Source organism: Macrotis lagotis, chromosome 1, assembly GCF_037893015.1.
Source record: "Macrotis lagotis isolate mMagLag1 chromosome 1, bilby.v1.9.chrom.fasta, whole genome shotgun sequence".
Taxonomy (NCBI): Eukaryota; Metazoa; Chordata; class Mammalia; order Peramelemorphia; family Peramelidae; genus Macrotis; species Macrotis lagotis.
In genome coordinates, this window is record NC_133658.1 from 437,340,420 (window position 1) to 437,353,067 (window position 12,648).

General features: G+C 35.2%; 1 protein-coding gene across 4 annotated transcripts in view; it reads left to right on the plus strand.

The window, feature by feature from the left end:
- Positions 1 to 12,648, plus strand: part of ACSL6 (acyl-CoA synthetase long chain family member 6) — a 153,352-nt gene that overhangs the window by 66,885 nt on the left and 73,819 nt on the right. For 3 of the 4 annotated variants that reach the window (XM_074213292.1, XM_074213289.1, XM_074213290.1), the window contains exon 2: positions 9,973 to 10,193. In XM_074213292.1, coding sequence (XP_074069393.1) covers positions 9,973 to 10,193 — 221 coding nt within the window. Of the gene's footprint in view, positions 1 to 9,581; positions 9,668 to 9,972; positions 10,194 to 12,648 lie in introns of those variants that run through there. The other variant, XM_074213291.1, reaches the window with a different exon arrangement.

Consider the following 12,648-nt stretch of genomic DNA (forward strand, 5'->3'; position numbering starts at 1 on the left):
CTCATATGAAACTTCATTTAATAGAGCAGGTAGAAGGAGCTTTTATAGATGAATCACAGGAGAGAGCTGAATTTGAAGATACAATATATTATAAAAATGGAGTCAATGGCTAAAAGGGAAACAAATATTATCAGTACCAATTATTCTTTAAATTTAAGTTTGAAAGAATTCTCTTGTGAATTCATTAGGGTCAAGAGGTTTTTGTTGTTACTGTTGTTGGTGGTAGTGGTAGCTATCAGGAGATGTTTAATTATGGAGTCTTCTGAAATCAGTGTTGGTCATTGTATTGATGAGTTCTTAAGTTTTCAAAATTATTTGTCTTTAAAATGTTATTGTATAAATTGTTCTCTTGATTCTGATCACTTCACACCATATTGTCATTATTATTATTGCTTAACAGCAAAATAGTATTCCATATCATATACCATAAATTGTTCATCAATTCCCTAGTTTATGAACTTCCCTTAAGTTCTGATTCTTTGGCACCACAAAGGAATTGTTATGTGTATAGGGTTCCTTTTACTTTTTCTTTAATTTCTTTGGGTTAAAGGCCATGTAGCAGTATAATTCAAAAGATAAGTACAATTTAATAACTTTGGAAACACACAATTCCAATTACTTTCAAGAATGGTTGCACCTATTTACAGCTTCATCAACAATGTTTTATGTAGCCATTTTCCCCAAAAATTTTACTTGTGATTTTCTTGTAATAAAAAAATTGTACATTTTTATCTTCTTTGATCCTCTTTATTCCTTGTTTGGTCATGAACTCTCTCCTTATCTATAGACATGATAGATAATTTCTTCCTTGATTTTCCAATTTTTGTATGATTTTACCCTTAATGTCAAATTCATGTAACCATTTAAAGTTTATCTGAAAATGTTGTAGCATGAGATTACATCTACATCTAGTTTCTGCCAGACTTCTTTCCAAACTGGAAATCTGGAAATAGGGTTGATCAATCACTAGACTTCTGTGTTTGTTTGCTTCTATATATTCTAAAACTATTTTGTTCCAGTGATTTACATTAATTTTTTTAATGATGGATTAGTTTTAACAATGTAGTTACAAAACCATTTTGTTCCTTTCCAACTTTTTTGTCTTCTGCAATTTTTCTGGATTTTTATTATTGTTATTATTATTATTTGCATATTTGTGGTCAATATGTATTTTTTCTTTTTCTTTTTCTTGCTATTTGAGGTATTAATTTGTATTGTTTATAATGTATAAGTATATATATAATGTATAAGATATATAATATATTATATATGTATATGTATGTGTATATATATACATATATATATGTATATATATATATATATATATATATATATATATATATATATAAATAAAATCTATTACATTGGTTTACCACACATTTTCCCCATTATTCCTCAATCACTACCTGACTTCTTTCTAACTTTTTTGCTGTTGTTAATCCAGAGGTGCTTTCCATAGCAATATAGGTTTAAAGCTAGAAAGATCCTTAAGCAATTATGTATTCCAGCTCCCTCATTTTAAATGAATAAACTAAGACCCCAGAGATTAATTGAGTTGCCCAAGATAACATTGCTAGCAAGTTGCAAAGGCAGGATTTCAATCTAGTTCTTCTGATTTTAAAATTAGTATTGTTACTTCTGTTACTTCATTTGATCTTCACAACAACCTTGTTAGGTAACTGCTACAGATATCCCCGTTTTGACAACTCAGTACTAATAGCAAGTTACAAAGTCAGGAATTGAATCTAGTTCCTCCTATTCCAAAAGAAGTGTTCTTGTTTCTGATAAATTAGCTCATTTGATTCTCATAGCAACTTTGTAAGATAAATGCTACAGATTATCCACATTCTAACAAACTGGGATTCAGGCATTTAACAAAACTGAAATTCAGACTTTCCTAGGACTGCTTGACTAATAAGTGTCTTGACCTCAAACGTAATACTCTATCCTACTGCCTCCATTAGAAAGTAGAAGTTAGGTCAAGGTAATGGCAGATGAATTTTAAAGAGTGACATAATCTTATGAGGATTCCTGATGCACAGAATAAGCTGAAGATAGTAATGAATGCTAAGGACAACAAAAAGGACATTTGTTTTACCTATATGGAAAAAAGAGAATAAACAAAGAAAGCATCGGGTGAATGCTTACGGTAAATGAGTCAATTATGGATGATGGAGAAAAAGCAGAATTACTCAATTAATTTTATTTTTTTCAGCCCAAAAGAATTCTCTTTAGACTAGGGAAGACAGAACAAAAATGGTTAATGGGGAATTTAAACCCAAGCTAAGAAAGGGATTAGTCAGTGAGCCCTTAGCTTTCCTTGATGCCTTCATGTTTCTAGAAAATCTGGATTATTTGACCACATGATGAGGACATAGAATCATAGATTTAGAATACAATCATCAAATCCACATTCCCCATACCTCAGCATTTTACAAATGAAGAAATTAGTGATAACACAGAAAGCATTATTGCTTAAATCCAGACTGTGAAGTTTGATAGAAGGATACTGAATTTAGAGTCAGAGAATTTGAGTCCAAATTCTGGTTCTGTTACGTAGTAGCTGGGTGATTTTAGACAAGTCACTTTACTTCTATGGGCTTCAGTTCCCCCTAAATTGAAATGATTAATTTCTTCTTTCTTATTTCTGATTTTGGTCATTTGGAATTCTTTTCTCCTTTCTTATTAAATTTGCTAATAATTTGTGAATTTTAATTGTCTATTTAGAAACTAACAAAGGAAGCATGTTTTATTGCTGTACCTCTACCGTGGTGTTTATAATGATATGATGACTCCTTTGGTGGTGCAGATGGAGAAGTGGATAGAGTGCCAGCTATGTGTCCCTGGGAAAGTCACTTAATCCTGTTTGCATCAGTTCCTCATCTGTAAAATGAGTTAGAGAAGGGATTGTCAAAGCATTCATATCTCTGCCAAGAAAAACCCAGATGGAGTCACATAGAATCAGTCACAATGGAAATACTTGAACAACAACAAGGAGACTTTTAATCCCAGTTATAGTATTTTCTTTTTAAAAATTTTAATTGGGGGCAGCTAGGTGGCATAGTGGATAAAGCACCACCCCTGGAGTCAGGAGTACCTGGGTTCAAATCTGGTCTCAGACACTTAATAATAGCTGTGTGGCCTTGGGCAAGCCACTTAACCCCATTTGCCTTGCAGAAACCTAAAAAAAATTTTTAATTGGCTTTTCTATCAGTAATTTATCTAGAAACTTTCTCTCTCCACCAAAATAAAGATACATAAATAGATAAATGAGTTGATAGACAAATAAATGAATAAATAAATGAACACATCTATCCCTTATAATAAAGAAAAAAGTTAAACAAAACTCTATTATATCAGCTTGTTCTGTAAATGTCTAGCAAATTTGGCGATCATAGATATCTGATCTCTGGATTCAGTGTTGATCACTGCTCTTATTTTGAGTTGTGTCCATTCTGTGGTCAGATTAAACAACCATTAGGGTTTTGGAGCCATTAGCTTCCAAAGCAGCCTCTCATTATGAACCTTGAAAAGCATTTTCTGGTTCATAGTAAAGCCTACTTTCTACTAAACAAATAATACAGTTGGTCCACTAACAAGACTAGCAGAGTACAGTAGACCTTCACTGTTAAATGAAAATAGTATATTCAAAATCATGTTTGCTTAGGCTTCTATTTTAAATGCCCATCATGAACCAGTTGTGATTTTGCTGAGATCTAAAATCCCAAGCCTAGTGTTTTGTCTTCTCCAGTACATTTATTTTGAGAGAAGTATATTTTGGGAACCTTTTCACTTTTGGGGTCAGATGTGTTAGTAATGTATATATACAATATACCTATACTCATTTATACATGAATATCTATCTATATCTATATCTATCTATATCTATATCCATATCCATATCCATATTTATATCTATACATGTGTGCATATATAGACATATACATATATGTCTATGTGAATACATGTATATATAAGAGCAGCTCAGTGGCACAGAGGATAGAACAATGCATCTGAATGTGAAAAATCTCGTCTTAAACTCTTATTAGTTGCATGACCCTGGGCAAACCATTTAACTCTGCTTGTCTCGGTTTTCTCTTCTATAAGATGACCTCTCCAGTGTCTATGCCAATAAAACCCCAATTGAAGTTCATCAAATATGTATATACATATACATTCACACAAACATGTCTATAATCTTATAGACTATATCATTCTTCCTTAATGGTTACCCTATACTACTGCCTCTGATGAGGGTACACTCATTTGACTGTAAAGCAAGTATGGCACTATATTTATTATTACAATATTACTCCCATGGTCATCATATTCACTGCATTTTCCATCTCTCAAATCATCATCTGGCAGGTGGCATTGTTTAATGTAATACTGAAACAGAATCTCAGTCATCAGAAGCTATATCTGTGTATACATGAAATGATGTTAAATACAAATAAAAATTTTTTTAAAAATATATAATACACAGAGAGACTCAGATGTATATCCAAATAAACATATAGCTATCCAAATAAACATATATGAATGTGTATGCAAGCATAATACAAGTATGTATGTATGTATGAATGTATGCATGTATGCATGTATATTAACTGGGTTTAGTTTTACTTAAGTGGATAGGAATATCATCCTCAGGATTTAGCTGGTATGGCTTCTATGATCAGAACTATTGGCATGACTTCTTTTCTCCTGGTATAAAGAACTTAAGGAACTAGGCTTGGTAATGTAATTTAGTTTAGTAGAAGACTGATTACTCTGAAAGTTTAGCAGAATTTCCACTGTACTGTAAGATGTCTTTCTGATCAAGTATAGCAACTATTGTGAATGTAGAGGTGGAAGAGAACAGAGTCTATTTTATTTAGTAGTTTTTTAAAAGAAAGTATCCTTTTAAATCTTTTCTTCTAAGTAAGACATGTATATTGCAGTTTTTTTGGTCCATGAATGTTTCATTGCATTCCAGTTCCAAGCCTAAATCATTGAACTGACCTGAGCTAGGTCTGTCCTAGAATATTTGTTCCAGGAGTTTGTAAAACATAGAAATTAACCATCCTTTCAATATTTGATAGAATCCACTTGTATATTATTCCGAATCTAGAGATTCCTTTTGATTTAAAATATACATTGATGATTTTTCAATATTCTTATTAATATTATATATCAAATACTGCATTGAAATTAGTTCTACTCTCTAGATAATCCTGCAGACCAACTTTATTTTTAAAAACAATGCTTAACTTGCCTAGAAAATTGATTAGGGAATATCAAATTCCTTAATGTTTGGGTTTTTTTTGTGACAGTCCAGCATCTTTTGTCATCTCTCTTTCTGTCTGTCTCTCTTTCTTTGTGTCTCTGTCTCTGTCTCTTTGTCTGTCTCTCAAAATCACTTTGTCAGTGATTTTTTCTTTTCCAGGAGTGGAGTGGGGTTTATATTGGAGTCACGAATCCTTAAGTTGTTTGGTTAAAGTTGAGAACTAAAGGTTTATATTTATAAAACATATTAATGCTAAGGCTTGATAACTTTGAAGGGATTGTCTTTAAGTCATCAATATCTGCTCCTTAGTGACAGAGAATTCTCTTCTCATCCCTACTTGGTCCCTCTCCCTTTGTGTATTTAGGGCTCTCTCCTATGGGGTTCCTTCCTTCCTCATTCAAACCAAGAAGGGGAAAAATAACCTTTGAAAAAGTAAATATACCTCAGCATCAGTATCTCTCTTCATCCAGTCAGGATACAGTTTCTGCTCTTTGTTTGAAGACGTGGATTGAATTAAAACTCTTCTCTTTACAGACTGATTTTTTTCACAGAGACTAGAACTTCTTAAAATTTCAAAATGTAGAGAATGAGTTTGATGTTTTATTCTTTTTTCAGTAGAAACACTGAACTTAACATCTACTCGAATAATTAGCCCCACAGACAGATCACCCAGTGAACTCTCTTACCCTGGCTGAAACATCCAAGACTTGGATACAGAATCTCTATTCTCACCACATGGTAATATCTGCAGTCTCTTCCCGATGGGACATTGTGCACTGAGATCCAAACCCTTTCTTCAACTGAATTTGCCTTTGCTCTGGGGAATATTTTATGGTTCTTTCCTGAAATACAAAAATTATTTGTTATAACTTACTATCAAAGAAGAGTTATGTGGCTAGCAGAACTGTGAGAAGTTCATTTTACTAACAACCAGAAGATGAAATAAATACAGCACCAGGCCTAAAGATAGGAAGACACAAGGCGGCAACTTAGGTGGTATAATGGATAGAGCACCAGCCCTGGAGTCAGGAGGACCTGAGTTCAAATTTGACCTCAGGTACTTAATACTTAGCTGTGTGACCTTGAACAAGTCACTTAATAGCCTTGCAATCCCCCCCCCCCCCCAAGGTAGGACAACATAAATTCAAATCTAATCTATACATTTACTACCTATGTGACCCTGAGCAAGTCACTCAATTTCTGTTTGCCTCATGAATAAAATGAAGATAACCACATAATATCTACAACAGAGGAAATCACTTAGCATAGTTTCTGACACATAGCAAACTCTATATTATAAAAATTTAGATATCATTATAATTGTTATTGCTACTGCTGCTGCTGCTGCTGCTACTTCTGCTACTCTACTACCACTACTACTATTACTACTACTACATTCTATTAAGGGATGGCTCAACCATCTTTCCCTTCTAGGTTCCTGGTCATTGTTTTTTTTTATTTTTTTTTTGCTAGGCAATGGGGGTTAAGTGGCTTGCCCAAGGCCACACAGCTAGGTAATTATTAAGTGTCTGAGGCTGGATTTGAACTCAGGTACTCCTGACTCCAGGGCCAGTGCTCTACCACTGCAGTTCCTGGTCATTGCTGACTCTATTCTTTTCCTTCCCCAACTCATCAAAGCTGGCCCCAACCACCACAGACCCTGTTCCCTTCTCTGTTTTGACTAAAGTCTCTAATTATAGGCCTTGAATCTTACTCATTAAACACCTGCTCCCTCCCCTTGATGAACCCACAAGTGACTGGAAGTTTTAAAAGAGAAATTGTACTAAGAAACTAGGGTAAACAGAACGAAGCACAAACCTTACACTGGAGACATGAAGGGTGGAGTCATAAAGATTTTCTGTTCACAGGTGCCCAAATCACCCTGGTAATAAACAGAAACACTCAGACTTTTGGCCTGAGGCAGATTAGGGTTTCCTAATTCCTTCTGGGAATTCTTTCTGGTCTGATCAGAATCTAACACCCTACCAGTATTTGTTCTTATTTGAATATGTTCTACACATTCTTCCCTCTTACCTTGGGGAGGGACTATTTAAGTTTTCATCTTATATTCCCAATGCACAATATTGTGCTTTATACCCCATAAATGATTAATAATTATTTGGTGAATAATCTTATGTGAGAGGCTTTCATATGACAAGAATTATCTGATATATTTTGGGGCAGAGTTGTGGGTCTATGGGCCTCAATGTGGCTCCCAACACTCCCAAGTATCAAAACAGGTTAAAATGTTACTGGGAAATATTTTTTAAAATACATAAAAATATAATAGGCCATAATAGATATGTGGTTTTCTAAGTCAATATGAACCCACAGCAATGTTTATATGCAATACATTTCAATATGAGTTGGACATCACTACTTTGAGGTATTTTCATGTCCCAGTCTTGTTGAAAGAGCCCAGAATATCTAGGTACTTTTTTATACAACCCACTTTGTTTGTCACTAATGTAGAGATCACAAAGCTCAAGAAAAGAATTTATTTAAAAGTCAACAAAAAATATACCTCTTTTCATAACTTTTGGAGAATATGAACCTCATCCAATGAGCAACCCTTCCCCAGGGTCCAGTATACTCTCAGTCACTTACAGTCTTGTACTACATAGGAGCTCCCAGTAGACATTGCCTCTCATAGGTGCTCTGCTCATTGTACTTATCGCAGCTCTCTCTACCTCAGGTCTTTTATTTTCTTTCCCTTTGTTTTTATTTCTGTTAAATTTGTCTAGCTCTTGAAGGAGGACATTGAAGTTTTCAGTGATTATTGCTCTGCTTTCTCTTTCTCTTATAATTTGATTAACTTTTTCTGAGTACTTACATGCCATGTTATTTGTTACATACAAATATATATGTATATATACAAATATATTTCTCACTGATATAATTTTACTAATTATGGATTTCTTTAAATATGTCATTTTCTCTAATATAATTTTCTTCTGTTCTTTTAGTGAAATCCTTTATTATTGCCCTGTCTAAGATCATGATTACTACTCCTGGTTTTGGAGGGTCTTTTTGGTTTTTATTTTTTATTTTCCTGGATATAACAGATTCTACTTCAGCTCTTCATCTTAACTCTATGTAAATCTGTGTTTTTTAAATGTGTTTCTTGTAAACACTATATTATTGAATTCTGATTACTAATCTATTGGCTCTCCTCCATTTTCTGAGTGAGTTCATTTTATTGATATTCATGGTTATACATTTGTTAGATATAGTTTTCTTTCCATCATAAACTATTTTAATATTTCTTCTCTTTCTTCCCTTTAATTCCCCTTCATTTCACTCCCTGGGCAAAATATTTTTCAACCACATCAGTACTTTCCAGTACTAAAGCTTGACATTTCATTCCCCCTGTCCCCAGTTGACCCTCCCACCCTGAGAATCCTTCTTGGACCAATTGGATTGCGTTACTAAAATTATCTGGGACTTTGTTCTATGATTGTCTTGAATTTAATTTAATACTGAGAGTAGAGAGCAGTTTAAGTAGAGGCTTGGGAAGAAAAAGCATAGTATACTTTCAAAGGAAAGATTGTAATCCATTGTGTTTAGAGCATATTGGGGAGTAGTATGAGAATTTGGAAAGACAGAACAGTGCAATAAAGAGCCCTAAATACCAGGCAAAAGAATTTGAATGTAATGTAAAGGATAATAGGGAGCAAATATGAAAAGGGATAGCCATTTAGTCATTCCTTTCTTACTTTTGCAGTTTAACAGAAGCAAAAAAGAAGACAGTTGTTTTGGAATTAGGGGAAAAAATTTGCCAAGAGTTACCTTTTGTTTAAACTTCCTAGCCTAGACTCAGTACCTGAGCATTATGAAAGGTATATGACCAGTAACTACCTACATCCATCGCTCAGAACTCTGACTCTATCCTCAGCATATAGGGTAACTGAGTAATTGAAGGAGTTAACAATTTACCTGTGCCAGAAAATACAACAAAAACATGATATGGGCTACTAACACTGTCCTCATTCCATTTCTTTGAACTATGCCCTAGAGATTGATACTTAAGTTGGCCTCTACCATATTAAGGATTTGGAGGGGTGAGGTGGTGAGAATCACCCAATAATTGGGAGCCTAGAAGTCAGGTGGATGACTTAAAAAAAACTACTGGGTTAAATTCTTTCTCTTCTTTCTCTTAAAGAAATGAAAATCTGAACAAAAACATGTTTAATGCTGAAACATTGAGCTCTCTTTGTGTGAGGTAAATGTACTCTGTATTTGCATGCATATCATCCCACAATATTTTCCACAGAGAGCTACTACTCCAGAGAGTCACGTGATCCCCAGAGAGACCTAGAGACATCAGAGCAGATACGAAATCTTTCCTTTCCAAAATCATTCTCATCATCCTGCAATCTCTCTGCCTTAGGAAGGAAGGTGACTTTCAGAAGTCTAAAACGAGGCTTTCAAGATCAGTGGTTACTTGGATATAGTGGCTTTTAGCCTCAAGGTGGCTTTCAGTTTTGTAGGGTTGCTGGGATTAGAGGCACAGTTACCCAAATCCCCAGGCAGTGGATACCCGAAGTTAAAAGGATGTAGGATGAGCTCTCCTCTGTACACTTGTTCTGTATTTGCCATCTTGTCTCCTTGCCCCCCCACCATCTCCCTCTAATCCTTCTTTACCCCTCCTCTCCCTCCCCCCAAACACACTTGTACTGATTATTGTTTTGGTATCTTTACAGAGTTTGCCCTTTCAATCCTGGAGAAGATGCAAGCTCAGGAGATCCTGAGGAGTCTGCGTCTGCCAGAGCTGGATGATTTCAGCCAGTTTTTGCGTAACTTGCCAGCCACCACATTAGTGGGTATTGGGGCCTTTGCTGCTCTGCTGGCCTATTGGTTTGCTAATCGGCCAAAAGCTGTTAAGCCACCATGTGACCTCCTGATGCAGTCTGAAGAAGCAGAGGTAAGACCAGGAGCCAGAGTCAGCCCAGGGGCTCTGAAAAGCTCTGTGCTTTCTTGCCTTGGTAAAGTTTCAGTTTTATGTATTTTCCTAACATAACTGATACCCTGCTGGTCATAACAAATTGCTGCTTCTGTTTATCATTGTTACTGCCTTATGCTGCCTCTATTGTGACTGCCTGATGTTGCTGCTTCATTATTACTGTCCTCATTTGCTATTGTCATTGTCTGCTACTGTTCTTGCCTTCCATTACTACCCCCTGGCTGCTAATAACATTGTTTTCCATTCTTACTACCTCTCACTGGTACTCCTAGTCACTGCCTGCCACTATTATGGTAGTGCCTTCCATTATTCCTGGCTAGCCCTGTTTCTGGTCCTGCCTCACTAGAATGTCTTCCCCTCCCTTCACTTGTTGTATCACTAATAATCCTTTAAATCCTAAATCAAATGTCATCTTCTCTACAGTTCCCTCAGTCAATAACAATCTCCCATCTCCTGCCTCAAACATCACAATTTTGTTACTTTTCTCTTTATATATTTATCCTCTTTTATATATATATATATATATATATATATATATATATATATATATATATATATATATATCCTTATATATTATTGTGTAAAATTAACTGTATCTTATTACCCTACTAAAATTTAAATCCCAGTAAGGGCAGTAAATCCAGCAAAAGACAATTCTGTCCTTTCTAAACTTCCCATGAGTCCTCCATCCAGCATAGGTATGAAGTATCCAGTAGGTTCTTTGGGTTTTGCTGAATGAATGGATGGTTGGATGGATGGATGGTTACTACTTGTGACTGTTTTCACTTGACACTGCTCCTCTCCTGGCATTAGTGTTTGTTTTCTCCCAGGGGAGAATGGCTCAGGGTACCACTAAGTACTGAGGGAAATTGAACCAAGTTATATGCCCCTGAGAGAGATTCCTTGGCTGCCTGGCAACAGCCTCCAAACTGGCTACCTCCATGGAGGCAGGGGGAATCAGGCTTTCACACACTCTCAGGAGCAATTTCAGATGGGGGTGAGGGAGAGAATATTGTGGCAGAGAACCCAGAAGTTCAGTTAAAGTATGAGGGCAGTGTGTCTCAGGACTCAGGACTCAGGACCCTGTGCCCTAGGGCTCAGGACTGGGGACACTTTATCTTAGAACAGACAGTCTAGTCAGACTTCACTGCTCACTACTAGGGAAAATCTTAGTGAGCTTTAATGTGTCTCTCCTGTACAAAGGCCTAAAGTGAGGGATCTGTGGATTACTGGAGCTCAGGGAATGGGACAAGCCTGGCTTTCAACAAGAAGGATAGGTTCTAAATTAGGTTCCAAGATAATATATGCTGAAAACTAGGCTGGCTCTTTACAGAGAACATTTTCTCTAATATTTCTAATGACCTTATCATATAATATTATTTATAATTATCTGTTTGCATGTTATTACCATGCTAAGAACAGGATTGTATCCTATCCAAGTTAAATGTATATTTTCTAGCGCCTAGCATAGAGATCCACATGCATAGTAAGTGCTTACTGTTCTTTTAAAGAATAATAAATGCAACTAGATTTTCTCTGGAACTCCAAAATCAAAGCTACTGAGATAAGTCAGAGCAGAAATTCATCCTGAGAAGTTAATATCACAGTAGCAGGCAGAATACAGAGAATGCTAGCCAGAAATATAACTAGAGTTTTTCATACCCAATGCAAATACCATAAATTTGCCCAGAGCAAGTGACAGAAAGGATAGGGAATTAGAGGACAGAATGGGGCAAGAAACAATTTCAGACCAATCAGCCATCTGATAGGTTCCTGCTTTAATGAACTATTTTACTAATTAGGTTTATAAGCTGTATGGTTTATATATTGATTAAGCATTATAAGAATCATCAACACCCTCCAAATTTGGCAGCCTAGTACAAAACTCTGGTCACCCTACCCAACTTATGACTTAGCAGGCAGATTGATTGAATCAAATCAATCAATTAATAAGCACTTAGTAATGAAAATTTTTATGTATCAGCACTATGCTAAATGTTGGAAATACAAATAAAAAAAGAAATAGCTCCTACTTGCAAGGATTTTTGCATTCTATCAGAAAAGAAAATGAATATAAATAAATGTATGAAAATAAAAGATAGTTAGGAAGAACTAGAAACACTATTTCATTTAATCAATGAAATAAATTAATACTTAAGCGAAATGTTGAAGTCAATTAAGGATTCAAATATGCTGGAATAAGAAGAAAATGAATTCCAGGGTGCAACCAATATAAAAAACATGGAAATACAAAGTAGAGTATCTTTTATGAGGAATAGGAAGAAAGCCAGTCTTGTTGGATTTTGAATGTATGGAAATATACAATGAGACTGGAAAATAAATTGGAGTCAGACTGTGAAGGGTTTTAAGTGCCAAAGAGAAGTTTCAATTTGGTTCTATAATTAATAGGAAGGCA